Source organism: Eutrigla gurnardus (genome assembly GCF_963514095.1).
Source record: "Eutrigla gurnardus genome assembly, chromosome: 4".
NCBI classification, from domain to species: domain Eukaryota; kingdom Metazoa; phylum Chordata; class Actinopteri; order Perciformes; family Triglidae; genus Eutrigla; species Eutrigla gurnardus.
In genome coordinates this window covers 718,708-736,968 of record NC_139918.1, presented here as the reverse complement: position 1 = coordinate 736,968, position 18,261 = coordinate 718,708, and the positions used below count along the sequence as shown (strand labels likewise).

General features: G+C 44.1%; 1 protein-coding gene across 1 annotated transcript in view; it reads right to left on the bottom strand.

Annotated features, from left to right (window-relative positions):
* The window catches only part of LOC311012025 (phospholipid phosphatase-related protein type 4-like), a gene marked incomplete at its 3' end in the record, with an annotated part of 160,176 nt that overhangs the window by 68,699 nt on the left and 73,216 nt on the right, over nucleotides 1-18,261 (bottom strand). The window contains exons 5-6 of the mRNA XM_084007298.1: nucleotides 16,977-17,034; nucleotides 16,585-16,758 (exon numbers count right to left, since the gene is read on the bottom strand). Coding sequence (XP_083863424.1) covers nucleotides 16,585-16,758; nucleotides 16,977-17,034 — 232 coding nt within the window. The remainder of the gene's footprint in view (nucleotides 1-16,584; nucleotides 16,759-16,976; nucleotides 17,035-18,261) is intronic.

Genomic DNA, 18,261 nt, shown 5'->3' with positions numbered 1-18,261 from the left:
CCACCAATTTTTCTTTCCCCCATGTCCCCTAAGGGGCTCCGTAGGATTGATTGTGGTTAGTGTGTGTTGTGTTTGAGTCTGCCCGCTGTGTTTTCCCATTCAAGCCTTGGTCCTCCTGGAGCCGACACCGACGCCTACTGCCTGCATGCTGTTCGGGAACCCACCAATCGGGAGCCATCAATTGTCTCCAGCATGTTAAATAGCCTGTGTCCACAGTCAGAGGGGGCGGCTGTGAACCTGAGTCAGTTCAAGTCGCCGGAGGTTGCACTTAGTTGGGTCTAGAGAGTAGTGGTCGGTTTTGTTAGCACTGCCTGGATATTGCCTGTCCTTAGTTTGTTCTAATTCATTTGATGTTGCAAGCTGCTGGGTGCAGCCCTCTTTTTGTTCTTCGTTGTATATTTTTGCCAGTTGTTCATGTCTCCCTATGTTTTGTATGGGTCGTTTGTTGGCACCTGTGTAGCCTTTGTGTTATTGTATTTGCTTGTGCTCAGCCTGTTTTTACGATGAATTAAATGCACAACACTTACCAGAACTCCTCCAGTGTCACATTCCATCTCTTTTCTTATCATACTTATGTTGCTGCTCTCCACAACGAGCTGGGTCGTAACATAAATGGGGGCTCGTCCGGGATATGAAAGGAAAATTGTACATTGATAATTGCAAATTGACACGGGAATAAGGTCTGCCAGTGTTTGATTCATTCAGGAGAGTTTTCTGAGCTCCTTTGATTACTAGGCATGTTGATGGAGCTCGTTAGTGGATTCAGCTGTCTGCTTGAGTGAGTGCTGCTGAGCACCATGGCAGAGAAGTTTCATTTGGATGAGTTTGTAGCACTTCCTACTGTTGAGCAGGTACATAGGTGTAGGAAGGATGATTTAGTGGAAATAGCTACTCACTTCAATATTCCTGTTATAAAGGCCATGCTTAAAAAAGAAATTAGAGATCGAGTGATTAGTGGATTGGTGGAACAGGGTGTGATTACTCTGACTGAGCAGTTGGAGTCTGTGTCTCTTCCCGGTTCCTCAGCAGAAGCAGCGGGTGGCCCAAGCACTGAGACCCCCTCAGACTCTGGGAAAGTCTACAAAGCAGGTGAGCGAGGGAAGACCCCGTTTACTCTGCCTAAGTATGATCCTTCCCCGCAGAGTAGTACTGGCAATACTGAGGCAAGGCTTAAAGTCCGTTTAGCTTGGATGCAACTGGAAGCTCATGAGCGGGAGATGCAATCCCAGCTTCAGCTCCAATTGGAAATAAGAAAAGCTGAACTTCAGGCTGAGACTGAGAGGGCAGTGAGACTGAGACAACTTGAGCTTGAGGCTTCTGACATGGGACAGAGTGCTCTTAGAGGCTCAGGTATGTCACCACCTTCCACCATTTCCACCAGCTCCCCTAAGAAGATGTTTGACATTAGCAAGCAGTTAGCCCTGGTGCCTGTATTTCGGGATAATGAAGTTGACTTCTATTTCAATGTGTTTGAGAGAATAGCGGTTGCTTTACAATGGCCACCTGAAGTATGGACGCTTCTGCTTCAGTGTAAAATGCACGGTAAAGCTCGGGATGCTATGGCTGCACTCCCTGTTGACGATAGTTTAGATGATGAAACTGTCACAGTCACCTGTCAAAGACAGCGATTTTACGAGCATATGAACTTGTGCCTGAAGCGTACCGACAGAAATTTCGAGGTCACAAGAAAACTTCTGCTCAGACCTATGTTGAGTTTGCCCGTGAGAAGGGAACTCTATTTGATAAATAATGTGCCACATGTAAAATTAGTGATTTCAATGCATTGAGAGAGTTGATCCTGGTAGAAGACTTTAAGAAGTGTTTGTCTGAGCGTATTGTTGTGTACCTGAATGAACAGAAAGTGAGCACACTTTCCACTGCCGCTGTGCTGGCTGATGAGTATGTTTTAACCCATAAATCTGCTTTTTCTCCTATCTCTATTGCCCCGCGTCCCTCTTCTCCTCCCAGACCCTCTAAACCACGTGGGCCGAAAGAGGAAAGGGAATGTTACTACTGTCATCAGGTTGGTCTAAAATTCATTCCAGATACACAATATTACCATTTCTCTCAAACATTGTTCACAAATCTGTCTAAATGTGTGATAGTGAGCACTTCTGCTTTGCTGAGATAATCCATCCCACCTCACAGGTGTGCCACATCAAGATGCTGATCTGACATCATGATTAGTGCACAGGTGTACCTTATACTGCCCACAATAAAAGGCCACTCTGAAATGTGCAGTTTTGTCTCACAGCAAAATGCCACAGATGCCACAAGCATTGAGGGAGCGTGCAATTGGCATGCTGACAGCAGGAATGTCAACCAGATCTGTTGCTCGTGCATTGAATGTTCATTTCTCCACCATAAGCCGTCTCCAAAGGCGTTTCAGAGAATATGGCAGTACATCCAACCGGCCTCACAACCGCAGACCACGTGTAACCACACCAGCCCAGGACCTCCACATCCAGCAGGTTCACCTCCAAGATCGTCTGAGACCAGCCACTCAGACAGCTGCTGAAACAATTGGTTTGCATAACCAAACAATTTCTGCACAAACTGTCAGAAACCGTCTCAGGGAAGCTCAACTGCATGCTCGTCGTCCTCATCGGGGTCTTGACCTGACTCCAGCTCGTCGCCGTAACAGACTTGAGTGGGCAAATGCTCACATTCGATGGCGTCTGGCACGTTGGAGAGGTGTTCTCTTCACGGATGAATCTCGGTTTACATTGTTCAGGGCAGATGGCAGAGCGTGTGTGGCATCGTGTGGGTGAGCGCTTTGCTGATGTCAATGTTGTGGATCGAGTGGCCCATGGTGGTGGTGGGGTTATGGTATGGGCAGGCATCTGTTATGGACGAAGAACACAGGTGCATTTTATTGATGGCATTTTGAATGCACAGAGATACCGTGATGAGATCCTGAGGCCCATTGTTGTGCCATACATCCATGAACATCACCTCATGTTTCAGCAAGATAATGCACGGCCCCATGTTGCAAGGATCTGTACACAATTCTTGGAAGCTGAAAATGTCCCAGTTCTTGCATGGCCAGCATACTCACCGGACATGTCACCCATTGAGCATGTTTGGGATGTGCTTGACCGGCGTATACGACAGCGTATACCAGTTCCCACTAATATCCAGCAACTTCGCACAGCCATTGAAGAGGAGTGGACCAACATTCCACAGGCCACAATTGACAATCTGATAAACTCTATGCGAAGAAGATGTGTTGCACTGCATGAGGCAAATGGTGGTCACACCAGATACTGACTGGTTCTGAGTCCCCAGACCCCCAATAAAGCAAAAAAAATGCACATTTCAGGGTGGCCTTTTATTGTGGACAGTCTAAGGCACACCTGTGCACTAATCATGATGTCGGATCAGCATCTTGGTGTGGCACACCTGTGAGGTGGGATGGATTATCTCAGCAAAGCAGAAGTGCTCACTATGACACATTTAGACAGATTTGTGAACAATGTTTGAGAGAAATGGTAATATTGTGTATCTGGAATGAATTTTAGATCTTTAAGTCCATCTCATGAAAAATGGGAGCAAAAACAAAAGTTTGCGTTTATATTTTTGTTGAGTGTATTATGTGCGCTGCCACTCGTTACCCCGAGGCTATCCCGCTCCGTTCGATAACCGCTAGTGCCATAGTGAAGGTTTTGCTGAAGTTTTTTTACCGCGGGTGATCCAGACAGACCAGGGCTCTAATTTTAAGTCTGGCCTCTTCAGACAGGTACTCAAGAACCTAAGTGTACATCACATCGCGTCCTCCGCATACCACCCCCAGTCGCAAGGAGCTTTAGAGCGCTGGCATCAGACGCTTAAGTCGATGCTTAGGAAGTACTGTGTGGAGTATAAACGCAAGAGGCTATTGCTTAAACTAAGCGAAAACTAAAATGAATTACAGTCTTCTCAGTAAAAGTTCACTTCTGGGTGTCCCCCCCAAAGCTGAGACCAAACCTACGCCCTTGGTTTTTAGGGAAATGTTCATAAAAATATCCATTTGAGCAGCAAGGTTTGTGCTACTTATCTCTCAAAAGAGATTGGTAGACGTGCTTTCAAACACAAAGCCCCCTCTGACTGGAATAATTTACCACCATCTATTAGATCTGTCACTTCCTTCCATTTGTTCAAGACCTCACTAATGTCCTTGTTACAGACACCCTGCTGTTGCTATTAGTATTCTATTTTTATTTATTTTACTTTCCTTATTTATTTTCATGTATCTTTACCTTTTTTTGCCCTTGTGATGGGGTTAGGGGCTGATGGGGTATGGTGGGGTGGGCGGGAGGGACTCGGGAGCTGTTGTGCACACTTTAGGTGTATGTTTTGAGTTGTGTACATATGTGATTGTATTGTATTGTATTGTTTGATTGTTTTGATGTAAAGGACCCCCTGGAAGACGAGATGATGCATCTCAAGGGGTTATCCCTTAATACATTTGAAATTACTTATGCTCGAGTCTGCCTGACGGCTATTTTAATTTGGCCAGTAGGTGGCGGTGTGTAAGTTGAGGTGAGTTGAGCAAAATGTTGCAATGCAACAGGCTTCCGTAGGATCTGCACGGGGTCTGGAAAAAAATAGATGCAAGCGGGTTACAAGGAACGAAGGTCATGGCTCTTTCAACTTTTCTGGATCATTGTAAAGCTACATATGGAGAAAGTTCAAGACTTTTCCTCACGGATAATGTTTCAAGTGATGTCCTGCGGCCAGTACTTGTAAGGTAATACTACTTTACGTTTGACTCCAAATGAAAAAATGCATGCTATTGGCAAGCTAACAAAGGTTGTTTGGCCTGGTATTGTGGCAAATTCTAAATATCCTCCATGCGGCTGAGCACACATTTAATGGTAAAACACAGTCATTAATCCCCAATTACATTTGTACATGTTTGAAATAACGCTATAGCTGACAGCTATCATGTGTGTTAGCAGTTGTGCAAACTCGGCTGTTACGCCTTGAATTGTAGCAGGCTAAAGTTAGCATTGGGGATGAATTGAATTTACTCCGTTTTGAGGATTTTCACAAACGCTGACTTTAAACGCACACTTATTGAATGTGTTATTTAGTTATTACACCGGGATGTGGTATGTTATTACTTGGTAGATAGCCTACTATAGACTATAGACTCCAACTAAATTTTGTCTGAAGAAAGGAAGGAAGTTGCTTTGTATTTTGTTGGTAAGTCAGAAACTAATTGTAGATTTGAGTTTAGGCATTCTGTGAGTAGAGCTAGTTGTAACATTTAGTCTTGTCTAGGTAGCTTGTTGTTTAAATTATTCTCAGTTCATACAGTTCCCATTTTTGTTTTATTCCTTAGACTGGAAACCCTTGAGAGGAGACGAACTCCTTCCATTAGTGACCGGTTTTATTCAACTAGTGCAAACGGCTTTGTCAACTCAAGATGAAGGTATTTTCTTCAATTCATACAGTGGCTCTCTCTCTTGTCGGTCAGTCAAGTTAATGCAATTCAAAGTGCCTTTCATTGCAAGGCATAATTCACACACAAAAAATAACAGAAAACTGTAATGCCTGAGGCGAATAAAAGAAAATGAATTATCTCAGCAGCATCCTTTAAAAGTAAACAAATGAATACATCCTAAGAGTATTACAAACATCTAGTTATATCTTCTTTTAAAGAAGTAAGTTTTGAGGTTTGGGTGAACAGGACAGTTGTCATGCCTGCTAGAGATTACATTTGATTTGATTTATTTATTTAAAAAGGGACAATGCACATTAATTAACAAGAGCAACAAAGTCACACATGTAAATATGCCAGATATAGCCAGATTTAGCCAGATTTAGCCATGCAGGCTAATTTTCATCTACAGTCCCTGGCACATCATGGGCCCTAGTTTCGTAGACCAGGCGCAGTCAGCTTTCAGCGCACCTGCGCCGCGCCGACGGGGTGTGTCCGCCTGGACTTTGCAAGTTTCGTGCACCGCGCAGGCTCAGGCTCGCGCAGGCTCGCGGCTCGCGCAGGCACACCTCCCGTCTCGCCCAAGTGGGAAAGAGGGAGGAGAAGAAGGCGTGAGTGGGAGACGAGGCGTGGACTGGGATTAATACAGCCGATTCAGATCTTCACCAATCAAATGAGCTCCTCTCCTCACCTTTAATGCGTAAGGGGAGGTTCAGTGCAAGTTCCGTCACTTGACAACCCGATGACAGAAGCAGCGCCGCCGCTCCAACCACGCTCATCACGCGCTGTGCGCGCGTATCATAATAATAACAATGCCCATATTACAAAAAAACAGGAGAGAGAGAGGGAGATGTTTTGGTCCGAGAAGCTGAGTTTCCGTTACGCGTGCCATCCGCCTTTGATCTGACGTCAGATGTGACGGGACAATCTATATAGATATAAATTCACGTGTTGATTCAATTAGTTGCATTAAATAGTGTTTGTTTTGATTATGTATTGCATTTAAATGTGCCTGGAACTGTGGAAACCTGCCTGTGAGGTCTCTGTGACGTGTACGCACTGCGCGCAGTCAGCCAAACTTCCACTCCGCCAGCTGTGATTCGCATTGAATGAATGGACTTTATTTACGCCTTGCGCCAAAAGTAGACCAGTTTGGAGCAGGCGAGCTTTCAGCGCAGTCTCGGCGAGGCTTTTTGCCACGAAACTTCCGCTACGCCAAGCTGAATCTGTGACGCCTCCCCCTGCTGCGCCGCAACACCCATCTTGGCGCAGGCGATCCACCAAACTGCCAAACTGACGGTGCGCAAGGCTGCGCGGGTCGAAACTTGCATTGCGCCGGCTTCGCCACCCTGCGCCGCCCTGCGCTGCCCTGCGCTGCGCCACGAAACTAGGGCCCCATGCGTTATGTCAAGGCTTTCAAGTTTGGAGACACTTAAAGGTTAACTTGGTTTCAACATGCTTAACTGATGTGCAGGAGGTAGATCTGACCAATATAAATGAGTGTGAAAGTGCCTGTCTGTACAAGAGCACAGAGAGGTGTATTAAATGGCGACTCTGCTTCCTGATCTCAACTCTGGGTTGTCATGGTTTAAGACCGCTAACAAACTCGGCCAACTTCTTAGATATGAGAGCGGCTCCATCCAAAGTGGGATGTGTACCATCTCTCCCAGGACCAGGTTTTGACCAGAAGACTGCCAATTATCCAATTAAGTTAAGCAGTCTCTTGTACCGTGCGTCAGAGCCACAGGTAGTATTTAATCTCAATCAAACTGATATAAATCCTGACAATGTCACTAGAATTGCCAGACTCCAACCTCTACCTACCTTTACCATAACCATATCTAATTATCAATTTCTTGAAATTATGAATTATAAGGTCTAGATTATGTAATTTTTGTCTGTTTAACCAGTTTAAACTATTCCATATAAAAACATTGACTGGGGGCTGCACAGTGGTGTAGTGGGTAGCACTCTCGCCTCACAACGAGAGAATCCCGGGTTCGATTCCCGGGTCTGCCCCGGGTTCCTTCTGTGTGGAGTTTGCATGTTCTCCCCGTGTAAGCGTGGGTTCTCTCCGGGTTATCCGGCTTCCTCCCACAGTCCAAAGACATGCAGGATGGGGATAGGTTCATTGGTGACTCTAAATTGCCCGTAGGTGTGAATGTGAGCGTGAATGGTTGTTTGTCTCTGCATGTCGGCCCAGTGATAGACTGGCGACCTGTCCAGGGTGTACCCTGCCTTCGCCCAATGACAGCTGGGATCGGCTCCAGCCCCCCTGCGACCCTGAATATAGGATAAGCGGTAGACAAAGGATGGATGGATGGATGGAACATTGACTGGAACACCTGCCATTAAGTTGGCGATATTCCTGGAGCCAGACTATCCTTAGGAGATGTCAGTATTCATTCAAGCAAAATATTCTTCATATAACTTCAAAATTCATAGTGTTGCTTTAAATGCATTATTATTTAATACAACTAAAAACACCTGGGGCCTCATTTATAAAACTGTGCGTAGGATCCTTTATCAATCACAGATCACCTACAAGTGTGAGTACCTGAATCCCGCCCTTTACACGCCCACTTTTTACCATATTAATGAGCCGGCATGCAATCGTTTCCGTGTGGTGAATCACTTTTCAGAAACGGAGAAGAGACACTTGTTGGGGAGGTGGAGGCCCGGAAAATAATTTAATTTAGTGGCCACAGCAGCGGGATCACGAATAAAAAGACGCAGTGCGAGTGGCAACACATTGCTGCTGCTGTCAACGGCATCAGTGGGACAGAGCGGACGGTGATCTTAAGGTAAATTACATCTTTCTGCTCCTTTACCAACATGGATTTAATGTATCGCTTGAGTATTTGAGGAAGTTTGATTTTGATGTGATTTTGACGGGGATTGTGTCTGAAAAGGAGGGAGACAGACGCGACTGAGACCAGAGGGATAAGGGTAAACAGATTTTAAACTTTTATTATATATAAAACAAAACGTTAAATCGTTTCTGTCCTTCCAGAGTCTGCAGTGTTGGGCTCAGAGGAGGGTGACGGTGAGGAGGGTGACGGTGACGGGTCCTCGGAACAGCGTCTGGGTCCGGCGCAAAGCAGCAGTGCACCCCGGGCGCATGGCACATCAAGCGGTCGGGCGCTCACTGACGCCGTCCTGCAACTTCAGCGAGACACAATCACTGCCATCACCTCACGGATTCTTGCGCCCTGTTGATACCCCTCCAGTCGGGCAGGGGGCCGAGGCTCATCATGCTGGGAACTCTACCACCTTTGCCGGGTGGTAGAGTCTGCCTCCTGAAGTTCGGTAAAGTTGCGCTCCCACGCTCCACGACTGAGCGCACGAGCGTGGCTCTTATTATAGCGCACTTCCTCTGCGCTCTGGTGGTTTAAAAACGAGGATAAAGTGTTACAAGTATACGATGGCTTAATGGCTGTATGTATGTGTGTTGATGACATGCATAGTAAATAAGGAGAATATTTAGTTATTCCCGCTGTGTTCTGCAGTGATCTAATGGAGGGTATTTGTTGTATCCTGTATTACATGCAGACGGGCCGTCTCCTCCTCCTCCTGCGGTGACAGCGCTGATTCAATATTTCGAAATTATTTTGATTTAAGATACCGGTTGGATTTTAAAAGAAGGTGTTTATGAAGTTGAGTTCCTCATGATAACGCGGATCTAACGTATGATATGGAGTGAAATGAAATGTGTGCGAGTCATCAAAACTATAATAGTTCTTCTCACATTTACAATCTGACATCTGTATCGCTGATTCCCCTCCAGTCTCCAGAATGTGCGTACCGGTACGCATGCCTCAGAGTTTGCTTACGGGTACGCACACTTTCCCGTCAAGTTTGGTTTTTATAGATCACAACCTTTGCGTGGAAAGTGGCGTAAGCACGTTTCCAGCCCCGTGTGATATTCGGCATAGTGGCTGACATGCATGCATATTAGTTCATATCTTGTCATTAAATCCCTTTTTGCAACATTAGGTACCTCTTGATATCAAGCCCCATTGGTCCGGACAGGTGATTTTGGACGATCCAGCTACCTAATCACAGAAGAATACCTGAGATTCCTGCTTCCATGTGGATTTGTAATTGCACAAATTGCTGAAATCCTGGATGTATCAGTCAGTACAGTAAAATGGAGATTGAGGTATGAACGACAATTGCAAGGCATACATATTTTCCTCAGATTGCAGGGCTATTTTAAATGTTTAAATATTGTGTTCTTTGTTTGTTAGTTTATTCACTTGCAGTGCTTGACAGTAAGGTTTTTTTCCCAACGAAAAAGGCTCAAGACTCACCTGTTCAGACTTCACCTCGACTAGCATGACCCACTAACAGCCCCCCCCCCCCCCCCCCCCCAAAAAAAAAAAAAAAACCCTTACCTATAGCACTCTGATCGTAGCACTATTGCTCTTGAAGTACTAGTTTACTCAGATGATGAGAACCTAACACTTGTTCTATTTTTAGCTCTTACTTTATCGGCAATGATTCGTTGTGGTTTCCTTGTTTCCTTCTTTTGACAAATGTACTTATTGTAAGTCGCTTTGGACAAAAGCGTCTGCTAAATGACCTAAATGTGAATGTAAATGTAAATGTAACGAGTGCATGCTCCTAAATTTAAAAATTAGAGAGAGAGATGACTGCGTCTCCGTCTGATATACACACATATGTGCTTTAGTTACAAAGACAAAAAGACAACAAATCAAAAAAAAAATTTTAGCAAAGTTCCTCGGACCAACTGAATAATGTTTGGTTATACGCACACATGCTCCTAAATATATTTTACACTGTTTGAGCCCTGACTTGATTTTTTTCTATATTACTGTATTATCCCAAATACAAGTCAACCACGATTATAAGACGACCCCCCCTTTTTCAGATGGATTTCAAGGAAAAAAAAAAAAACTTATATTCGGGACAATACGGTACTATAAATTCAGTGAAATTGGTAAAAAAAACAACAACTAATTTCTAGCTGGCATTGGGCATCTGAAGGACAAAGTAAACTGGAACGAGCAAAAGTTGAAGTACGTATTGTTATGTATATAGGTAAGACAATCCATTTATGTGAGTTGGGTCATTCTGAGCATGAAATTGGTTCTCTCTCCTAGGTTGTTCAACTTGTCCTATTGAATGAGGTATGCACGCCTTTCTGATGCAGAACTTGATGAAGTGGTTCGGCAGTTGGTTGGAGAAAATGAAGAGATGGGAGCTAATGCTGTTGTGGCCAGACTAGCTTCAATGGATGTTCGAGTGCAGAGAAGGAGAGTGAGAGGGAGTTTGACACAGATTAATATTCTTTTTTTTTCTTTTTTTTGTAAAGTGTTTTTGTTAAAGTGTAATTATGAGATGTTTGCTCTGTCTGTTTTGTATTATATTACTGATTCATTGACATTACAGTACATAGAAAATTGCACTTTGACTGCAACCCTACATTTTTAGCAGGAGCGAGCATAGAACCCTGAAGTTATTAACACAGTTATCCTAACACAGAATACAAATAACAGCTTTTTGTTTCATTTTTAGGTGGAGAATGGTGATCCATCCATCTGTGGCTTCAGCAGACTGGTTGTGGTTTTGCAGGCTTCAGACAATAACAGAAGTAGCACAGTTTGTTCAAGCCACTGCTAGGTATTGGGTACCATCTCGAGTAAGGTGTGACTACGGTGGCGAAAACAATGCCGTTTGCTTATTCATGAACATTTACCGTGGATCAGAACGGGGAAGTGCCATACAGGGCAGAAGTGTCCATAACCAGCGGATTGAGAGACTTTGGGGGGATCTTTGGCGGGGTATGACTAATGTGTACCACCAGCTTTTCTCCTTCCTTGAAAATGATGGAATCATTGACTGTACCAATGAGCTGCACTTGTGGGCACTGCATCATGTTTACCTGCCACGGATTAACCGGGACCTGGAGGTCTTCAGGGAACAATGGAACAACCATGGCTTGCGCACTGTTGGCCACCACACACCATGTCAGATATTTGTCCAAGGATGTCTTCAGAGGCAAACACAACCACTCACAGCCATGGCAGAGATTTTTGGATCCGACACTGCACAACAAGATGCAGCTGCTGCTCTTCCTGCTCTGAATTGGCAAGAAGTAGTAACAGTCCCTGCTAACCAATTCAGTCCAAGCTATGCACAGATGCAACAACTCCAGGATGTGGACACTCTGGCTGGCCCAATTGGTAGTCTGGCTATAGATACACTCCAAAGTGTAATTTACATTTTGGAACAGTAATTTCCCGTCCATGTCATGGCCATGGCTGTAAACCTGCTACATATAGCCGATAGACTCCTTTCCTATTGCCAGTAGATGAGTGACACTGACTGTATCTGAGCAAATTTTGTCACGAGAGGTGTTGAAATATTTTCTGTTAATAAAAAAGCTTATTAAGCATTGTGCAGCTTCAGCAGTCTCACTGTGCTTTCTTATTATAAAAGGGAAACAGTGTGTTCTTTTCTTATGGTCAAAAGAGAAGAAAATATAAAAACAATATAAAATGATGTCAACAGGGCTTCCCACCCCAAGCATCAAAATAAAACCTGGACATACTTTTACCATTTCATCAGGAAGAAGAGTATAGTATGATATGCCCCCTGCTGGTCATATATTAAATTAAGATGCTCAGAGGAAAGTTCCATGTTTGCCAAATCCAGATATTCATTAAAGCATCGAGTGAGTACCATTGCAGTAACGTTTTCCCGACAAGATTGTTAATGTTTTTAAGGCTATAAAATTAAAGTTTGAAGAATGGTGTTAAAGCTTGAATGCCCACTATGAAAATGAGGCAATTTTATCCTGATAAAAAATCTATAATTTAATAACTAATAATTAGTAATCATTTATAAAGTAATAAAACTGCAATCCAAATGTCTTATTTTTATAAGCTACACAATAAAGGAAGAAAATGGCAAAGAAATACGAGGTTCCTTATCATGTTAAATAATGGGTGGAAAATGCCCCAGGCTTACAGAAATGGTTTAACCCTACTACTCAGTAGCCAATGGGAACTTATGACTCTCACCTGTTCCAACTGGACAAGTGGCCAAAGGGTTCACAATCACATGAAATGAACGCATCGTTAACACATAAACAACACGTAGACAACACGTTAGCGACTAAAATTCACGTATATTTGAACTGGATGGCCTTCCATAGCCTGGTGTCATTTCAAAACACGTCGGCTGGTTTTGAAGCTGTATGAACCCAAAACAAACAAGTTTATTGTCAGTTAATAGCAATAACCAGATGAAAACAATACTAAAATAACTCCATAATGATGGTGATCAGTAAAAAGTCTGAAGTCATGCTTTGTTAGGTTTGTCTGCAAGACGGCAAGCTAACAGCTTTTAAAATGCTTGTTTTCTTAATGGAGTCTGAATTGATGGGTGATGCTAGGCTATGTTAACATTGTAGCTGCTTCTTCAACACTTAAAACTCTCCACTGAGACGGCCCTCCTCACAGTAACCGAGTCCCTGCGAGACACCAGAGCCTCATCCCACTCCTCCGTTCTCATTCTCCTCGACCTATCTGCTGCATTCGACACAGTCAACCACCAAATCCTCCTCTCCACTCTGGCTTGGCATAACTGACTCTGCTCTCACCTGGTTTACATCATACCCGACAAATCGCACCTTTCAGGTCACATGGAACGGCTCTATGTCCAAACCCTGTTCTCTGGACACGGGTGTCCCTCAAGGCTCAGTATTAGGACCGCTTCTGTTCTCACTATACACCAGATCACTAGGTTCTGTTATCACATCGCATGGATTCTCCTACCAATGCTACGCAGATGACACCCAGCTGTTCCTCTCTTTTCCCCCGTCCTCTGACACTCACATTGCAACTCGCATCTCGGACTGTCTGGCTGACATCTCTCTCTGGACAACTGCACATCACCTCAAGCTCAACCTGAATAAAACCGAACTCCTCTTCATTCGTATTGCCGTCGTCAACTGCGAGGAACCTGGGTGTAATCCTCGATGACCAACTATCCTGCACCCCCAACATCACTGCTGTGGCCCGATCCTGCAGATTTGCCCTCTACAATATCCGCAGGATTCGGACCTTCCTCACAAAGGATGCAACGCAACTCTTGGTCCAAGCACTGGTCATCTCCCGCCTTGACTACTGCAACTCTCTCCTGGCCGGACTCCCGGCCTCTGCGATTAAACCATTGCAGCATATCCAGAACGCTGCAGCACGCCTTATCTTCAATCTACCCAAATTCTCCCATGTGACCCCCCTCCTCCGTGACCTCCACTGGCTCCCTGTTGCAGCACGCGTCCAATTCAAGACGATGACACTGGCCTTCAGGGCCATCAATGGAACAGCACCCATCTACCTTCAAACACTGGTCAAACCTCATGCCCCGAAGCGAGCACTTCGCTCCTCTACTTCAGCTGGCCGGCTGGTACCACCATCGCTGAAATCAAACAAATGTCGCTCAGCAAAGTCCAGACTCTTCTCTGTTCTGGCGCCAAACTCCCGACTAATGTCAGGACAGCAGAGTCATTTGCCATTTTCTGAGACTCACCTGTTCAGACTTCACCTCGACTCTACATAGCATAACCCACTAACACCCCCCCCCCCCCCCCCCAAAAAAAAAAATTACCTATAGCACTCTGATCGTAGCACTGTTGCTCTTGAAGTACTAGTTTACTCAGATGAGGACCTAACACTTCTATTTGTTCTATTTTTAGCTCTTACTTTATCAGCAATGATACGTTGTGGTTTCTTTGTTTCCTTCTTTTGACAAATGTACTTATTGTAAGTCGCTTTGGACAAAAGCGTCTTCTAAATGACCTAAATGTAAATGAAAATGTAAAATAAGGACCTTGCTGTTTGTACCATAGACAGTCTCTGGTTTCTTCACATAGTCTGGCTTGGTCTTTGGACTAATATGTAGTGTTGTAGTACTCGAGATCGGTCTTGGTCTCGAGACCATTTTTTTAGGTTCTTGGTCTCGTCTTGGTATCGACGGCATTTTTACTCGGTCTTGTCTCGGTCTCGGACCGGGCGGCCTCGGGTTTTTTGAACGAGACCGGTCGAGACCATTGCTGATAGGCTTTTTGTCCATGCTTTACTGATAAGAGTTTTTTTCCTGTCCTGACGCATAATTAATACGTGTCAGATTCCGCTCACGCAGAGAAATTACCAGGATAATTATTTTATAGCTACATATTCGTTGCGAAAATTTACAAAACCAAAAGAACGAGTCCTCCAGCAATAAGGGGATTCCGTGGCCGTCTCATTTCTTGAGAAAAAAATAATTTTCAATAATGAGACGATCACTACATCGTCCTCACTGCTATTTTTATTTTCAACGATCCCGATCGGGTCCAGGTGGACTTCAGGACCAGGTTGCAGCACTACCGGCACCCCACATCTCCGCGATCCACCAGACCTGAACAGGCTGGAGTCCGTCCCCGATCCCAAACTCCTCGGCGATCGCTCGCCACAATCTGTCCCTCATCTCCGCATCTTTATAGTGTTCAGACTGTCATACGGCGCTTTGGTTTGAGTGGTTTTTTGACGGACGAATACCCCGCCGCCGCCTCTCGTCGGCCGGCCAGCCACCGCAGCCTGTCGCCGGCCACTGCAGCTTATCGCCGGCCGGCCGGCCGCCACGGCCACCGCCGCCTGTCGCCGGCTAATGCAGCTTATCGCCGGCCGGCCGGCCGCCACGGCCACCGCCGCCTGTCGCCGGCTAATGCAGCTTATCGCCGGCGGCCGGCCGCCACGGCCACCGCCAACTGTCGCCGCCAACCGCCGCCTATCACCGGCCGCCGCGGCCACCACCGCCGCCGGCCAGCGCCAACTGTCGCCGGCCCCTGCAGCCTGTCGCCGGGCGCCGGCCGCCGCCGCTCGCCCAAAGTCATATATAAATAATTAATATATATCGCGTTTTTTTTAAAGTAAATAAAGGAAAACATCACACTTTGGCCGTTTGTGTCGTCTTGATCTGCTCTGCAATACATATATTAAATATTAACATTTATTATTGTACGATTATTCATATTTCCTCCGCTTTTTCCTGCTCTCTCTCCTCTCGTCCCTTCGCGATTTGTCTTTCAGCGCAATGCATGATGGTAAAATTTGCTCGGCTAGTGACCATCGGCTGTACACTACTTTTCACGATGCATTGTGGGAAACTTTGAGTGCACTATATAGGGAATAGTAATGCTCACTACACATTCGGACACCCCTACAAAATGGCGAACTCCCTATATAGTGCACTATATAGGGAGTAGGGAGTGATTTCGGACACAGCCTATGACTTGAGATTTATTTCATTCATTGTGCTGCTATGAAAACAACAGCACAAAGATTGTTTTTGTTGTTGCATTTATTTAAGAGCAAACTTAAATTAAATTTATTTTTAAAAAACTCCCATTTTGTTGTTTTTCCTTTGATCTATATGGTCTTGGTCTTGTCTCGGTCTCGACCTCTAAAAGTCTTGGTCTTGTCTCGGTCTCAACCTCTAAAAGTCTTGGTCTTGTCTCGGTCTCGGCACTCTCTGGTCTCGGTAATGTCTTGGTCTCGGTTGATGCGGTCTTGACTACAACACTACTAATATGAGGTTCTATTGTAGATCTCTGGGGGACAATAGACCACTACAGTATGTTTTATCTCTATTTGTGATTCAGTGATGCCAGGAGTGAATTGTTCACCTCATTCACACCATGTTAATCTTAACATTTGCATCAGTACCAGCAGTTTGTAAGAAATTGGTCAGGAATTTATATGTCATATTTTGGTTCTCAAAATTCCCCAAATTGATGCATTAAAATGAAATTATTCAAATTATGAGTTGCATTTTTCTTTATATCATAAGGAAGATAGCATTTTATGTTGCGTATACAGTAGATAAAACCTATTCAGAGGGAAATTCAGCTTCTCAGAAGAATTGCCACTTATCAATTAATCGATCATCGATCGATAAGATGAAACAACTATCGATTAATGAATTACTCGATAATTTGCATCCCTAGTTGGTACACGGAGGAAGTTTCAGTTGGTTGCAATCTACAACTTCACCGCTAGATATCGGCAAATTCTTCACAGTGACCCTTCAAATTGCAATAGAAACTTGTATACATCAAGATGCTTGTGAGTGGCAAACTGTGTTACCAGATAAACGGCGATGGCAGATCCCAGTAACCATCCACAGTAGACGTCGACAGGATGGTTTCTGAACTGGATGATCCTGGTTAGCCCGGCCAGGATGGCCAGCATGACGAAAGAGAACACCAGAAGAGGCTTCAGCAGCTTGGCAGAGTCTGTCAGCACCGTGTTGAAGTACATCTGAAACACAAATATTTCTCATGAGCCAATCATCTTCTTTCAATGATGACTTAAAAACAGTCACCAAATTAGTGATACCATGTTCAACTCACACCTTGGTGGGATTTAAATACATTTATTCAGAAATTTTACCATTTGTAAATTTTGACATATGAAACTGGCTGCAACTTTTCTATGTTTCTGTGGCTAGATTTTAGGTGACATCATGAATCACTTACTGAGATGTAGACAGCAGCAAACGCAGCCAGAGTTGCATGCTGGGAGGGGAAAGACTTTCTATGAAGAAAAAAGAAAGACAGTGTTCCTTCAGATAGTTTTTGTGTACAGACAATTGAGGACAAAGTTAGCTTCATAATTCAAGGTCAACTTTACAGCTAAGTGTTAAAGTCATCGTAGTATCTTATTTGGATTAGTAGGTAAGACAGTCTTAAAACATATAGGAAGGCCCTACGTCAAGTAAAAGGGCCAAACCTCACAAAGTTCAACTTGTGTCTTATAGCCTACACCACATTTTCATATGGTTTCAAAAATATTTATTGTCAATTTTCAACACTATAGGAATCAACTAGCTATTTTACCATAAATAAAAGTAGTCCCAAGTTAATGAATTTAAGGTCTTTAAGTTAAAGAAAACAGAAATAAATAAATTAAATTGCAAACAGAGCCTTTCTCTTCATCCTTATGTAGGACTGTTTCTGGTATTTAACCGATATATGAAATAACAAAAGAGAAATCTAAATCTACCCCAATTATTTCATTTGTCTCAGTAGCCACCTTTCTCCAGAATGATTGGATTTTCGGACAGGCCCAAAAAACATGAAAGTGATTGGCCATAGAAGTTCCACATTGTCTCCAACAGAGGCCTCGGCTGTGTATGCCTGTTTGCAGTGCTGATATTTTAGGAGTTATAAAAAAATCTCACTACATTCTTCCAGCCGAACTCTCAGTGATCTTGAGTTTGCAGTGGTCCCTTGTGTCTCCCATATTTCCATCCAGATCTCTTCTGATATTTGTGTTTCTGATTCCCTCTCCTATTTTTGTTTAATAGATAACATGGAATGATTTTTAGAGGCTGTATACATCCGTATATTCTTGAGACCAACTTTTTATTGTCTTTTTTTTTATATGCATCATGAAATATAGAAATCAAATTATATTCCTTCTCCAATTTGACCTGTCATTTTTTACTATAACAGTCTCTGACTTGTGTCCAAATGTGTCCAAAATTAACTCATAACTCTGAAATTGTCTGTTCGAGGTGAGGGAACAAAAGGACGTGATACCTCTCCTAACCCATAGTTTAAAGCCCCCATCCAATTAAGCAGGTTCAAATCCTGGATCGTATGCTATCCAGTTAAGACCCTGGCCTGTTTCTCCATTTGTAACTTCCTCAAAACCTTGAACCATATCTTAAAGCCCATATCTTAAAGCCCTGGTCTACGATTTGAAAGGTTTGAAAAAAGCATCCCCCCCCCCCACACACATACACCCCTCCCCTCTGTG